The 15,716-nt window shown below is 36.6% G+C and overlaps 1 protein-coding gene and 1 long non-coding RNA gene across 3 annotated transcripts; one reads left to right on the forward strand and one right to left on the reverse strand.

The window, feature by feature from the left end:
• Positions 1–10,407: 10,407 nt before the first annotated feature.
• On the reverse strand, positions 10,408–12,703 carry LOC128253227 (protein adenylyltransferase Fic). 2 transcript variants are annotated; one of them, XM_052981485.1, is made up of 3 exons: positions 11,677–12,697; positions 11,283–11,486; positions 10,408–11,225 (listed from the first exon to the last, which is right to left on the reverse strand). In XM_052981485.1, the coding sequence occupies exons 1-3, from the start codon at positions 12,519–12,521 to the stop codon at positions 10,832–10,834; spliced, it is 1,443 nt and encodes a 480-aa protein (XP_052837445.1). In that variant the 5' UTR covers positions 12,522–12,697; the 3' UTR covers positions 10,408–10,831. The 2 variants fall into 2 exon arrangements, with proteins under 2 accessions (XP_052837445.1, XP_052837446.1); XM_052981486.1 differs by lacking the exon at positions 10,408–11,225 and having other exon boundaries at positions 11,348–11,481; positions 11,677–12,703.
• A 1,538-nt stretch (positions 12,704–14,241) lies between these two features.
• Positions 14,242–15,104, forward strand: LOC128253250 (uncharacterized). The gene is made up of 3 exons (XR_008267417.1): positions 14,242–14,433; positions 14,488–14,549; positions 14,620–15,104. It is a non-coding gene; the product is annotated as an uncharacterized LOC128253250 (long non-coding RNA).
• The last annotated feature ends 612 nt before the right edge of the window (positions 15,105–15,716 follow it).

The raw sequence follows: 15,716 nt of genomic DNA on the forward strand, positions 1-15,716 counted from the left end.
GGTGCAAATTTCTTTATCCTTGTAGACCATCAGAGAAAGGAAGGAAGCCGCTCTTAGCTTTCCGTGCTCCAAAAGCAGTGTTGCTTCATCATCTTCTTATCTTTTTCAATGTTGTCTTTCGACTTTTATGAGTAGAACAAAAGTAAAGTTGGTACATGATGTTCGAGTTGCGGTTTTTCTAATTTTTTAAATTTAACCATGCTCGCTTTCCCGCCGCTGACATAACCTTAAAAATGTATGTTATAATTTAAGTTAAACTTCTTGACTACAAAATAATTTAAATAAAAAATATATTGTGAAGTTTGTAAAAATTTGTTTAAATATTAATTTTAATACGAAATAATAATCAAATAATTTAGCAGCTTTCAAGTCTTATAAACAATAAAAAATTTATTATATTACATTTTGTTACAATATAAATTATTAGTCTTTTTAGTCTTTTTCTTGGGGACCTTTTTTTTTGTCGAAGCTGTAACATCAGCTCGAGGACTTCGGCATTCTCTTCGTCCTCCTCCTCTCCTTTGCTCCCCGAATTGTCATCTTTATAAATATTAAAACATTTGTTGATTTCAAGAGTGCTATAACTTCTTAAGGTAGGTTTTTTTAGAGCGTCGCTATTGTAAATTAGTTTTCGATAATAAAGGATCGGATAAGTCTAATGCTCGACTAAAACTTCTGTCATGTTATTAACCCTACTGCATTTTCTTGATTCCGGATTCAGATTAATGATCCCCAAAACAGTCAACAGGAACCAAGCTATTTTATAATACATGATGCCCATGTTCTTATACTTTGTGTACAGTAGGCGACATGGGATATCAAGGATATTTATCCTGATACCCTTTAAACACACATTCACAAAATGTCTTAAACTTTTTAGAGTCAATTTCAAATTCGCAAAACATTGTTACCACGCTGCAAAATTTGTTTGTATATACAGTAGCCGCTCGAGCCATTAAATCCGTAACTAAAAATCATCTGGCACCTAATTACCCTAGAAAGTACATCTAAGACATAATGGTGTAAATCCAGAATTCGCGATGCTGTGTGATCTAAGAGGTCTTGTAAATGAACAATTGCCTTATCTTCAAAATAATTGATGAGCTGCGGTCTTAGTTGCTGATTTAACGACAGTTAATTTGGATATGTCGGGTATATATCGCAGCCGTGTCTATTTGCGTTCCGTTTTATATCATTGTGCTGATCTTTTGTGATGCCATTTTAAAATAGAAATGCCAAGGCATTCTCAGCCGACATTGGCATCGGCTCATTCAAATAAAGTTTTGACATCACTTATATCTTCCCTGCTTCCAATTGCATTCAAAGCAGGAGACATATCTTTTTTTCGGATTTTTTGGGTGCAACTTAAGTATCGAATAAGAGAAGAGCAAGCAAGTTATTATTTTCTTCTGAAATATCAAATTTTTTGGCTGCAACTTAAGTATCGAATAAGAGAAGAGTAAGCAAGTTATTATTTTCTTCTGAAATATCGGTAGCCAATTTACGCTTGAAACGGCAATCAGCTTTCTCGTACTTTACTAGTACGCACCTAGTATTATTTTTCTACTATTTTCTCTAATCGGGACTTCAATGCCATTTTTAAGCCTCATTGCATGTTTGATTTGAAACAGTCAAAAGTATCGGTGGCAACTCGGTCAAAATGCAGCCATAAAATTTAGAAAGTTTGCTAAACAATGTTTTCTGCTTGATTAAAGTGTACTACACATAAAAATCAATCCTATTTTAATATATAAGGACATACAAAATTTGACCTTATGCCAAAAACAGTTAAAAAAAACCACTGTGTCATAGTAAGGCCAGTATTTTGTGAAAATTTGCGTTGGCCAGTTTTAAATTTCTGATAAATTGTAGCAAGGGTTTTCTTTTGCACATATTTCTTCTAATCCTTGAATAACATGAATTCGCGATATATGCACCAACAACCGACTGTGGCATACACATTTTGGACGGCTTTCCTCGTGCCTTCCTCATAATAGGTTATTACAATTGAAGGTTTATTAATTTTCTTTAATATATTTATACAATTCTTCATAAAATGTTATATAAGGTCAAGTAAAAAGTAATCCATTATTTAAACAAAGATGACTTTAGTGATCTGTATCTCGCGTTGTAAATCCGATTTAATTAGCGTTAGAAAGTTGAGAATTCGTACTATAAATGTTATTATAAAAGTTTTGTGATCGACAACACAAACGCTTTGAGAGCTAGATAAATATGGATACCGGCAAAGAAAAAATTCGCTATATTTTAAAATTTTTCTTTGACAAATGCAAAAACGAAAGCCAGGCAGCTGAAAATGTAAATGGATTATACTGTACACTGTAAATTCCAACCATGCACAATTTTGGTTTCGTCGATTTCGTTCTGGGAGTTTTGATGTTAAAGATGAGGCACGCTGCGGAAGGCCAATCGTCAAAATGCCGACAAAATAATGGAAATCGTTGAGTCTGGCCGTCATTCAAGCAGTAAATCAAATGACCAGGAGCTAAACATTGCTCAAAAACCAGTTTGGAACCATTTAACAAAGGCTGGATACACAAAAAAACTTGATGTATGGGAGCCACATAAGCTATCAAAAACAAAACAACACCGCCCCGTTTTTGAAGCGGATGGAGACTGGTGATGATAAAAGAGTCACTTACGACAACGTGAGGCGAAAACGGTCGTGTTCGAAAAAGGATGAGCCGGCCAGGCAAGGTTTTGCTGTGTGTTTGGTGGGATTGGTAAGGAATTATCTACTATGAGCTGCTTCCCTATGTCCAAACACTTAATTCGGGTTTGTACTGTCAACAATTGGACCGTCTGAAGGAAGTAATTGACCAGAAGCGCCCCGCTTTGACCAATAGGAAATGAATTGTTTTCCATCAGGACAACGCTAGACCACACACGTCAATAGCGACTTCCCAGATATTATGTTAAAACGATGACGTCATAAGATCTTGATATTTACGACTTTGAAAAAATGGGTTTTGGCCCTTAGAGCAGTGATCAGCACACATACTATCGTGTAAATAATTTGCACTGCGAAACATGTTAGTGTGTGTGCCAACTGCGGTTTTTAAATGTTCGTGTCGGCCTCTGCCGCCGCTATGCTGCTTGTCTGCCGAGTTGGCCCTAGCATATACTCCGGAGATATGCCATTGCCGACTACTGTTTTAAGTGTTTCATCCATCCTTTTGGGCGTTGGTATCTTTTCTTTTATTTCACTTATTATTTTTATTGAAGAAAATATTTAAAACGCTTGTTTTTCCTTTTCAATAATGCAAAGTATGTAGAATGGTAGTGGATTTGAGTTATCCTTCGTAAGCCCAGATGAAGTCCACAAAGATTCCAAGTTTAATGCCTTTACTTTGAAAAAAGTGAAACACCGGTTTTTACAGAGCACATCCACCCTCCGATAATTGCTGATCCTTACAGCTGTGGTTCATAAAAACATAAACATAAATGGGTTACCTGTTGAAAATTGTATGAACCCAATGGCAAGTTAAGAGGATGGTAAATGCGGGTTGATCTGAAAGGCTCATGAAAAGTTAAGCGGCTTACCAATTCTTTGGAGTCAAGACAAGATTGTGCATTAAAATAGTTCCAAGCATGGTTTTTTTTGTACCGACTCAATACGAGTTGGGGACTCCAAACGGGAGCGTTTTTCTAAATTAGGACGTATAAGGGAAGTAAAAAATAGGTTAGTTAAAAAAGGATGATCAAATTCTTTTAACCATCGCTTAAGAGGCTTCACCAGTATTACACACGAAAAAACACACTTTTAAAATTTTTTTAATGAAAGTACTTAAAAGCATGTTTCTAAATTTTTTGCACATAATAAGGTGAGCTTTCAACTTTAGTTTAAGATTTTGTTTTACAAAAATTTTGAGAAGTAACGGGACTATTGTCTGTCTACCGAGGCACAAAAAGTAGTCTATGTAAGTAGTCTATATGTAAGCTAAACATAAAATTTTGCCCGTCCCGAAACCAAAAAATGAATTTAGACCAATTTCCATCTTGCCTTTCCTTGCAAAGTCTTTTGAGCAATTAGTTGCCCTGCAGATGCAAATTCACCTGGAGAACAATAATTTTCTAAGTTGCAAGCAATCAGGATTCAAAAAGCACAGAAGTTTTACAACTGCCATTTTAAAGATATCCGAAGACATTCGCCAAAAAATCGATGACAGCAAAGTAACACTCCTAACACTTCTTGACTTTAGCAAAGCATTTGACTCGATAAACCACGAAATACTCTATACAAAGATTCGCACTTTGTACAATTTCTCTTCAAGTGCAATAAACCTCATCCGAACATACCTCACAAACAGGGTGCAGGCCGTCGTCTCCGGGTCGCAAAAATCTTCATTTCTGCCTCTCACACAAGGAGTCCCACAAGGCTCAGTTTTAGGTCCACTGCTTTTCTCGTTATATGCAAATGATTTCAAAAATTTCTGTTTTTGATGTGCACCTACATGCAGATATCCAGTTATATGTTAGCCTTCCAATAAGTGAAATTAGTGAGTGTATTAAAATTAGCAACAATGAAATTAAAAAAATAAATGATTGGGCTGATGCGAACGGGTTAAGATTCAATCCATCCAAATCAAAATGCATTCTAATTCATAAAAAATCAATTGACTTTAGCTGACTTCCAAAGATTTAGGTAAAAAATGTTGAAATATAATTTGTTAAACGAGCCACAAACCTGGGAATACAATTTAATTCCACATTAACGTGGGATGACCATGTGAACAAAGCCACAGGAAAAGCATATGGCATGCTCAGGCAGCTTTCCTTTTCCAGAAACCTTATTCCACAGAATATCAGGATGCTTGTAGCGAAAACCAACTTTGTTTTACGGTATTGAAGTATTTGGATCATGCAACGCTATAAGCATGCGAAGACTAAAAGTTGCCTTCAACTCAATTGCGCGATATGTTTTTAATTTAAACCGCAGGGAGCACATAACATGTTACTCAAATAAAATTTTTGAAGTAAGCTTTGAGTCATGGATTAAGTTAAAAACCCTCCTATTTCTGCATAAACTCCTGACTAAAAAAGAGCAGCAGTACTTTATTGAACATGTTCAACTGGCTTCGTCTACTAGAACAAACAACATTGTCTGCAAAAGATTAAAATTGGCGATGAGGAAAAACACTTTTTCATACATGCTGTTCGCTATTTGAATAACCTCCCAAACAATATAAAATGTATAAGAAATGAAACGCACTTTAAAAACGAACTTATAAACTATTTAAAAGGCTCAAGCTAATTATTATTCTTATTTTAATTTTTATTTATTATTTTTAATGTTAATCTCATTTTGTTTCAAATTCAATTCATTTCTTTATGTTACTCGTGTCACCAAAACCTATTAAATGTATTAATCTGTAAATGTTAAAATGAGTATTGTAATTGTAACGAAAGGTAATGTCATTGTACTTCTAGTATTTAAGTTTTGTTGTACGAATCGCAAAGTATTTAAGTTTTAATGTAACAATCACAAAGTGACCGATGCATCTGAAAAGACTTAGTCTTATATCGTCGGGATACCAAAACATAATGGTATTAATTAATTAATGGTATTATTTTCTGTTTATATAGTTTATTCAGATATGGTGCAGGAAGGCAGAAAGGTGTTAGGGTATTGACGATGGGAATGCAAGTGCTGCAGTCAAAAATTGGTTTAAAATTAATTAATTTTTCCTGCATATATGTACATGTTGCACATTGAAACAATCATTCCGATAATATTTCGATAACATACACGAATGCGATATTATATCGATAAACTCCCTGTCCAGGTGATGTTGCCAGATCGGCCCGTCATTTTAAGATGACAGATGCAAACAAAAATATCAGTTTTTACCGTTATTTGCCAAGAAATCGGTCTTGTCGCAAGCTTTCACCTATTTATTCGTAGTCAGGAACCACAAAACACAATAATGTAATTTATTGCGCAAAAAATAGAAGTAATTAATAAGTACCTTAGTCGATTTGACACTGGGATCAGAAACCAAATGAAAACACAAAATGATAAACCCAAAATAATAAACACAAAAACGCAGAAGTAAAAGAACGCGTATAGACGCAAAAGTGAAAGAGTTCGAGAAAAAAACTTTGTTAAGCACTAATGGGCTTCTTGACATTGTTTACCTCATTCATTGCTCATTTAATTTTACGATTTTACGTAATTGCGCGCATGACAAACGTGTGACGTTTCCAATGAGCAATGAATAAAGAAAATTGACAGAACCCGATACCCGATAGTAAAATACTAGACGGAATTAGGTAAAAGACAAACCGTTCGATAAAATACCAACGGGCCGATATATCAATGAGCAAAATTTTATTTAAAGGTTACAATTTTGCTCATCTATTAGCGACAAAACAATAATAAATACAATATATTTTTTACTATTTAGAGGTAAAGGATAATCACAATGTAATAAAAGAATGAAGTTTGAAATTTGACGTTAAAAAGGCAGTGTGACCGTGAACTTATTACCAAAAAAATCTCAAGCAGTATCCATATAGCTGTCTTTGGAAATCGGAGTTTCACATTTGTTAAAAATTCCAACCGTTTCCAAAGGATGGACTTTTTGGAAAGAGGGCATTAGACAATTTTAATCCACAATTTACAAAAATTTCACTGCCACAAATATTACTACTTGTTACACATATTTTTAACTCTGACATTACATCTTCTACCTTTCCTGAACTGTGGAAAATTTAAAAAATATCACTATACCCAAAGGAATGAAAGAATATAGGCCTATAGCGATTCTTCCCTATCTCTCAAAAGCTTTGGAACAAATATGGAAATTTCAGGCAAAACAATTCATCCAACAAAACAATCTAATGTTCAATTTTTATTCTAGATTTCGTCCCCTCAGAAGCTGCACAGCTGCCACAGTAATACACAAAAGAAGTTGACAACAGTCAAGTTATACTGCTAACACTTCTTGATTTTAGCAAAGCGTTCGATACAGTTAACCACGCAGTTCTCTACAATAAACTGACGAACTTTTTTTTTTGTTTTTCTGACCACTCTATTAATTTTTTATCGTCCTATCTAAGCAATCGCCATCATGTGTTTTTCAGCATCTAGATCGTTTTCATTTTGATAGTCTACACGGGGTGTACACCAAGGATCTGTTTTGGGGCCAATCTTGTCTTCAATGTATGTATGTAAATGATCTTCCTACTATTATGTCCCATTGCAAAGTTCACTTGTATGCTGATGATGTGCCATTATATGTTAGTAATCCTCCTTGTTGTACTAATGACTGTGTTCTTGCTTGTAACTCTGACCTTCAGTGCATTAGTCAATGGGAAAGTGCAAATAGTCTATAGCCTTAGACCCCAAAAAGTCGAAGTAAATGGTGATTTACAAGAAGAAAATCAAAACAGAAAATTTTCAACCGGTTCAAATGGATTATACAACACTACCTTATGTCGACAACGCAATTACCCAGGGGTTCACACTCAACAATACCTTAACCTGAAACGACCACATTAATAGAGTAATGGCAAAAACGAACAGACTTTTAAGACAACTCGACGTAAGCCAGCAATATCTTCCAATTGAAATAAGATTGTTGGTTGCCAAGACATATCTATTTTTGGAAGTTTTGATGCTACCAGCTTTAAAAAGATGAATATAGTATTCAAAAATATCGCACGATATGTAATTAAGATGAGAACCCGTGACCATATTTCTGAACACGCTAAAAAATATTACATATATTGGCATTTAAATACATATGTATATAATCGCATAACTTTGACAACCCTCCCCAAAATGATTCGCACAAGGAAACCGTCTTACCTATTTTCTAAGTTCAGCTTTAGTGCATCTCAAAGAACTAATAATCTAATTGTAAGCCGGACCAAGTTGTTCAGTATTGCGAATCACTTTTTCGTGAATTCTGCTCAACTCTGGAGTCAACTTCGGCTCTTCATAAAACCAATAAATAGCGCACAAAATATAAATTTTGCCCAACCGCACACCTAATTACAAAAGCTACGTAACATACATTAACATTAATGTTAATTTTTTATTTAGAATTAGAATATTGTAATCCCTTGTCTTAACATAACGTGACTAGCACATTAAATTAAGAGCTTTTACTTGTAGTGCCAGGATTGTATGCATAAAGAAATAATAAAAACAACAGGAAAGAATGCTATGGTCGAGTTCCATGACAAATTTCAATATTAGTTTTCCCCTACAGAACAATCGTAGTTTAGGCCAAGAGAGTGCAACACTTGCGCTGCGTAGGAAAAACTAGGGTCTGCGTGCCAAGTCCAAAATCCCTAGCTTTTGTAGTTTCTGAGATCTCGACGTTCATACAGACGGACAGAGGGACATGGCTAGATCGACTCGGCTACTGATCCTGATCAAGAATGTATATACTTATAGGGTCGGAAACACTTCCTCCTACCTGTTACATACATTTAAACGATTACAATATACCCTTTTACTCTACGAGTAACGGGTATAATAAAAACTATCGAAAATCGACGTATTAAAAAACCAACGGTATATGAAGCAAACAACGCCAGAGTAGTAAAAAGCTATGCACTCCTAAATTTAAATAAAAATAATTGTATCACACAAAAAAAAAAAATCCAAAGAAGTAACCTGTAAAGTCGACCAAATGATCACTAACAGATCGATGGATTTAGATATATTCATTCCAAGGCTAAAACAAGGGGCCAGTAATCACAAAGTTAACAAATTAAAAATATTTTCTTACGAAAACATCCCTATTTCTAGAACTTTTGAAAAATAAGAAGATATGTAAATATGTAAAAACCAGTGAGTACACAAACTCCTGCAACAGCCTGTGATAAACCAATCATATAATATATAATATTTATATTATATGATATTATATGTGATGTAAAAAAGTATTTAGTTGGAATTCCAGCAATAAATAAAAGCGCAAAAAATTAGCAAGGGCAATTTTAGCAGACATGGGGACAGAATACATGAGCTCTGTATTAAAATCATTTGAAATTGTAACATTGATAAACATAAACTTAAAACACACCAATATCAAACTCTAGGCTTAATAGGCTTAATCTGAACAGCTGTAGCTCATGAAAAAATAAACAAAGATGGCTGACCTGTTGACTTTGTTTACGTTTTGAAGAGCCACAGCTGTTTAGAGCCCTTAAAAATTTACAACTTGTTCTAAAAAATCATTTACGAAACAAAAACGGATAAATAAAAGCAAGCTTCGCCATGCCAAAAAAATAAATAAATAATAAAATAAATAATTGATATTTGTTCAAAAACACTGAATTCCGCTAAATAAATCAATCGTTTCTAGGAAATCTTAAAAAAGCTTATTAAAACCGTAATTCAAAAATAACAAACTATATTAATAAAAATATTATAATTTAATTTAAAAACAGCAATCTTATCACTTTTGTTAATTTTGTCCGGTTGTTTTTTTGGGAGCTATATTATATAGCTGTCCCATATTAATAAAATAAAAACCTTAAATCAAAAATTTAAGTCCCCGAGGGTGCCGACTGGTAATGACACTACATTGACACTACAGATCAGGGGTCAGAAACTGTGTGCTTTGATTTTTTTTATATTTGTAGGGACGGCTCCGGGTCATGGTATTTGAGTATTAAAAAAAAACAAGAAAAGAAGCGAAATTTGGCAAGCCGACGTATAGATACCCCTGTAGCCATTGCAAAAATACAAAAATCTTACCCGTTAAAACCCATTGAAGCTATGATGATTTTCCCCCAACTATTCGATGGTTCCTATGGCAGCTAGATGATATTTTTTCCCTATTGGAATAAAATCAAAAGCGTAATTCTGAATTATCAAAATTTTGATATGTCCAAAACAACTACAAAAAAATTAATAATAGAAAAGTTACAATTTATTTTATTTTTTGTTTTTAAATTCCGATTTTTCATATGGGAGATATCTGATATAATCGTCCGAATGTGATCATTCTTAAACAGTAATTCCAAAATTCCGATTGTTTCTATGGGAGCTATATGCTATATATTTTACCTGCAACAGGAAGACAACGTTTGGGAAAGTTTCATGCAGATATCTATAAAACTGAGAGACTAATTTGCGTAGAAACGGACGGACAGATGGACATGGCTAGATTGACTCTCCTAGTGATGCTGATCAAGAATATATATACCTTATAGGGTCGGAAATGTCTCCTTCACTGCGTTGCAAACTTCTGACTGAAATTATAAAACGCTCTGCAAGGGTATAAAAACTTGTGATATCAAATTTTGTGACGAAGTTATTAAGCATTCGACTAAATAAATATATTGTTTTTACCTTTGTAGATAAAAAACTTACAATTTTTTTTGGAACTGTTTTTTTGTTACGGAATAATCCTGTTAATAATATTTGGGTACTTTGACATTAGTTTAACAAAAACTTCTAATATCAAACAAAATTATAGTACATTTTAAAATCACCACTTTGGTTAGGGTCCTTAAAAAAATAAATTAAAGATTATGATTTTCTGTGTTTTAACTCAGATTTATATACATTTTTGGCCAAAAAGCAGGTTCAGCATAGTTACACTATTTCAAGTTAGCGAAAAAACGAGGTCTGTGGGTAAAAAATCCTATTTAGTAGATATAACACTATAGTTGGTTTGTGCCTTAGTTACAGCATACATTTGGTTGTCTTTTAGCTTAAATTGATCACAGTATAACGTCATTCTTTTGCTCAGAAAACAATCTACAATAGACAAATATACATAAACTTCAATAACGTTTAAATAACACATAAAAGAATTAGCTAAAATTAATGCATTCAGTAGATTCATGGCTGCGATCCTGACCCGAATTCATTGAACTCTGATATTGACGACTTGTGATTCATGTATGGAGACTGCATTTTAGCCAGACGCTCTCCGACTTCACTTTCCGTCTGAATGAGGATGGGGATCTGTTGAGGCAGTTCGCTGGTGGCCCACAGATACAGATCAAGAGTCTTCTCCGTGCAGTCAGCGATGAATCGCAGAAAGGGCCGAATGTCACCCTCGTTGGCAAGCTTTAGAAAGTGGTAGTACTTACTACGCTGCTGCTTTGGAATAATAACAGGTGGGTAGCCTGCTCGCATCAGCAGCGTGTTCATTAGCAGACGCGAGGTGCGTCCGTTGCCATCAATAAAGGGATGAATGTGGACCAGCTTGTAGTGGGCGATAGCCGCATAGCTGAATATGAAACTGTTTAGTTTTATGCTAGGGTATAGAAAGGTGTTCTACACCTACTTGACGGGATGTAGTGATGTGCTGCGCTCCGAGTTTATCCAGCTCTGAAAGCGCTGCATTAACAGCGACAGGTCCCCCGGACCGGGTGGTATATGTCCCCCAACGTACACCTGATTACGCCGAAACTCGCCACCTTCAAGTGGGTCCACATGACCCAAAACACGACGATGCAGCTCAAGGATATCCTTTATAGTGATTTCTATTCTGAAATAAATTAAAAATAAGTATTTCAAACGTGCCACTAGTGGATAGAGTTTAAGGGATATATTGCGTTATACAGCGTTTCCGACCCTATATGCATATAAACATAAAAACTCCTGGTCAGTTTTAAAATAAAAACAAAACCTGAGAAACGTGAAAATAAGTTCTTACTCGCATGACACAAGAAACATACTTTTGCACCAAGCTAGCATTGATGTACTTCATAGCCAAATCCATTCCCAAGATTTCGTTGTGTTCATCGATGGATTTGCCGTCTACGGCCATGCGGGTCTCTAGGATTGACCGCGTCTGGGCCAGCGTCATAGTGTTCCCCTCTATGCCTACTGAGTGGTAAATGTGCTGAAAATAGGCTTCCTTTTTAGCACGCCGCAGGGCGGGTTTAGACTCGTGAATGGCGGAGAGAGCATTTCGTTTGAAGTCCAGTGACTCCAGGCGGCGCTCATCAAGATTCTGCACCACGTCGGCAGTACGCCGTCGGTTGGCCAGCGCCTCCAAGTTGCTCGGATTGATAGTAAGTGCCTGAAAGTAGTACTGATCCGCCAGAACAATGTTGCGCTGGTTGTGCTCCAGGAACTCGCCATAGCGAAGCAGGACTTCAGGGTGTCGGGGGGCTAATGCCAAAGCGTGTTTGAACAAACGCGCTGCCTTTTCATCCTTCCCCGCCAGGTACATTTCATGAGCCAGTCGAAGGGCTCCTAGCGCCTCCTTGACGTTTGTCTGCTCCGCTTCCGTGTAACTCGCCCAGATGCTGTCGGTAATGCTCTTATCATATAACTCCTTAAAAGTGTTGACCTCCTCCACGGAGTAAAGTGCAAACTCGTGTTGCGTCTGCAGGTAGTGGGCGGTGGGAAGTTTCCAGCTCAGACTCGAGAAATTCAATGAATGAAAACACCAGGCCGCAAGACTGCCGGCGATAAAGAAAACTGCTAAGTGGTAGATTGAGGGTTGCCTCCGCGCCCTCCACACTGGCTGCAAAAGCTCTGAGTCCGACTCCCCAGGTGCCGTGCCTGTGGTCATTGCTCTATTTAAGTATATGTTTCACACGAATTTTGAATACTATGACCGCCAGGTACATCTTCCAATGACTTCAAATACTGAAAGACTTGTTAAAAAAAATTGTTTGTTTACAATACAGCAGTCTGCTAACGCCACGCATTTGTATTTATTTTCTATACATACGAACGTTCTTCCCAAATTTCTATAACAGCTTATAGCCTATTTCCACAGAGATCCATCCACCTTCCACCATCCGTTGAAGGGATGGTCCATAATGCCCTCTTTCCACACGGACCATTCGATGGAAACGGTTGGAATTTTAAACAAATGTGAAACTCCGATTTCCATAGAGCACATCCACCTTCCACCTTTTGATTTCAGCTGATCTGAGCACCTGTGGCTCGTCAAAACGTAAACAAAATCAACAGGTCAACCATCTTTGTTTATTTTTTCATGAGCCACCGCTGTTCAGATCAGCTGAAATCGGATGGTGGAAGGTAGATGTGCTCTGTGAAAATCGGAGTTTCACTTTTTTTTAAAAATCTGAACGGTTTTTCAGGGATAGACTGCATTGGAACAGGCAAAACATCGGCTTACTTCGCCTACAGAAAATTGGCCTCGATAAAACAAATCTTATGTATGTACAGTCAGAAATGTATTAGAAAATTTGCCCAAATCCTATACCGGCCTATACAGTCGGGTAGGCATGATCTACTCTGCTCTTAGATTAATAAAAATTGTACGGCTAAGAAAAATTTTGTTTTTATTTAATTTTTTAAATTATAGTATTTTATTTTTTTTTTTAGTTTTAGTATAATATTTTAAAAATGTTTTTCATATAATTTTAAACATTTCGAATTTGTTAACTATTTAAAAATTTTTTCAATTTACCGGATTTTTTGTTACCATTTTAGTTAAAGCTCTTATAAGAATTTTTTATTTTCAAATTGGCTTGGCATGGCTATTTGAGCATGCAAATAAGCTTATTATAAAGATCTGCAATGGGTTGACGATGAGCACCGGAAAGCGTGCGCAAGGAGACTACTACATATGTAAGGTGAGCGAAAAAAGTCACCTTACTCTACTTGGTATGTGCTGTCAAAATTTTTTGGTCAGGTTTGGTCCACTTCTGGTTACACTGATTTTAGTATTACAGTTATACTTACTCCATAAAAAAGATGCATAGGTGCGAAAACGAAAAAGGTTCCGTAATATTAGATCATATGTTCGAGCGCCAAATGTTGCTGAACGAATAAATTGAGCATACATATGTAGATTGGCTGTTTTAAAATGATTACTATCAAAATATAAAATTTGTATTTTCTAGCTAAGTTTAAAATACCATTTATGGTTAGTTAATTTTCATAATAAGTGTTTTTATACTTATTAAATTTAAAATTGGGCGAAATTGGTGGCTTTGGTGTTATTGCCACAACGCACTCACCTTTCCTTATAATTATGGAGGCACACCCCATCTGCGGCAAACCGGAGTCTATTCTAAGTGGATTACGACCGGCTCATCTCCCCGCCCAAGTTAACTAACACAAACATTTCAGCAAACATTTTTGCAATAGCTGCAGGGGTAAATGAGCTTCGGCTTGTCAAAGCTTGCTTGCCTGCTTTCTTCTTTACATTTAATTTCGGGCAAGATTAATTATAACATACATACATTCAGATTTTATTCTTACTCATGAACTATTCTCTTCGTTAGCAACACTAAAGGCCGATCTTAGACCGTCGCCAAGAGAAGTGCTGAGAAGTGGTCAATGCCGATCATTGACCGTCGCGGCATTAACTCGAGGGAAATATTAAGACACAAAAAAAATGTTTGGCAAAATGGCCAATAAAAAAAAAATTCGGCACCAATTCGGAAGCGTTTGCCAACTGGTCACCTAATCGTGAGTAGGAGAAAAGAAGGGACGTGCTGAAAAAGGTAAGTAATGCTAAACAAATCCCATCCTTCGTTAAATATCGCGACCCAATTTAGGTATAGTTGGACGCGCGGGTAAGGTGCGGAAAAGGGCTTCTAATTCTAGATTAGATTTCACAGTGAGTATAAAACAAAAAGGTTGACTGGATGACTTTATGAACTAATGATTTCACAATTTATTTAATGCAGTAAAAAACGCTTGGTCATGGTCGACTTACGGCGAAAACCAGCACGAGTCGGCTCGGACGAAGGACAGCCGTTGGCCAGTGAGTGCCTGAAACAGTGCTTCGTGGCCCCAGGGATGACAAAGTGGTCAGCGCGGGTATGCGTTCCCGGACCGGACTTACCGAGGGAATCACCATATGTGGCCTTCGTAGTCGTCCCTGGCTGCTGCTACGTATAATTGCTGCTGATATACCTGCTTGTAGCGCTGATTCCGCTGTTGAAGTCTGCAGCTGTTCGCGCAAAAATCTGCAGATCCTGCTGCAACTGCCGCTGACTGGGTTGCTGCTGATACTGCTGCGGTTCGCTGCCCTCTGGCAGGTGTAGGTGACTTTATCCTCTACTGGCGACGTGGTCTTTCCGACCAGGCTAGGTCCGCCGGGTAAGTATCTTCTGGGCACGAGTCTCCTAAATTTACGGGGCTCTTTAGATAGGGTCCCCGGTGTCCGTTAATTTTTTAAAAATCACTGCTATTTATAAGCTTAAGTCCACTAAACCACTACTCAGTTAAAGTAACTACTCAAAATAAACCCGAATAAATGACTACTTTTTTTCCGACAGTTCGCCTACGACTTTTTGCAGCTACTGAAGTAAAACCCTGACCTACGCCAAAGTCGTTCACGACTTTTCAATCCCGCTCTCCCAAACTGGGTCATCAAACAAGTTCAAGGCCACTTTATCGAAAACCTGGAGCGAACCGGGCCCGTGACCTCACTACTATAGATAGCCTTGCTGTTATCAACTCAAACCGCAACAAAGTCGATATCTGTCCAATGAAGAGCTAGTAAAAATTTCAGCTCACCCTGAGAAAAAACGCGCCCGGACCGCACTTCGCAATGAGCAATGAGAAAATTGACAGAACCCGATACCCGATAGTTAAATACTAGAAGGAATTGGGTAAAAAAAATACCATTCGATAAAATACCACCGGGGCCGGTACATCAATAAGCAACATTGTATCTTACAAGAAAGAAAGCAAACTTAGGAAAGCCGAAGTTCATATACCCTTGCAGCTATTGCAAGAATTAAATATTTTATAAAACCTTAAAATTATGATTTACTTG

Source organism: Drosophila gunungcola (assembly GCF_025200985.1).
Source record: "Drosophila gunungcola strain Sukarami chromosome 2L unlocalized genomic scaffold, Dgunungcola_SK_2 000007F, whole genome shotgun sequence".
NCBI lineage: Eukaryota > Metazoa > Arthropoda > Insecta > Diptera > Drosophilidae > Drosophila > Drosophila gunungcola.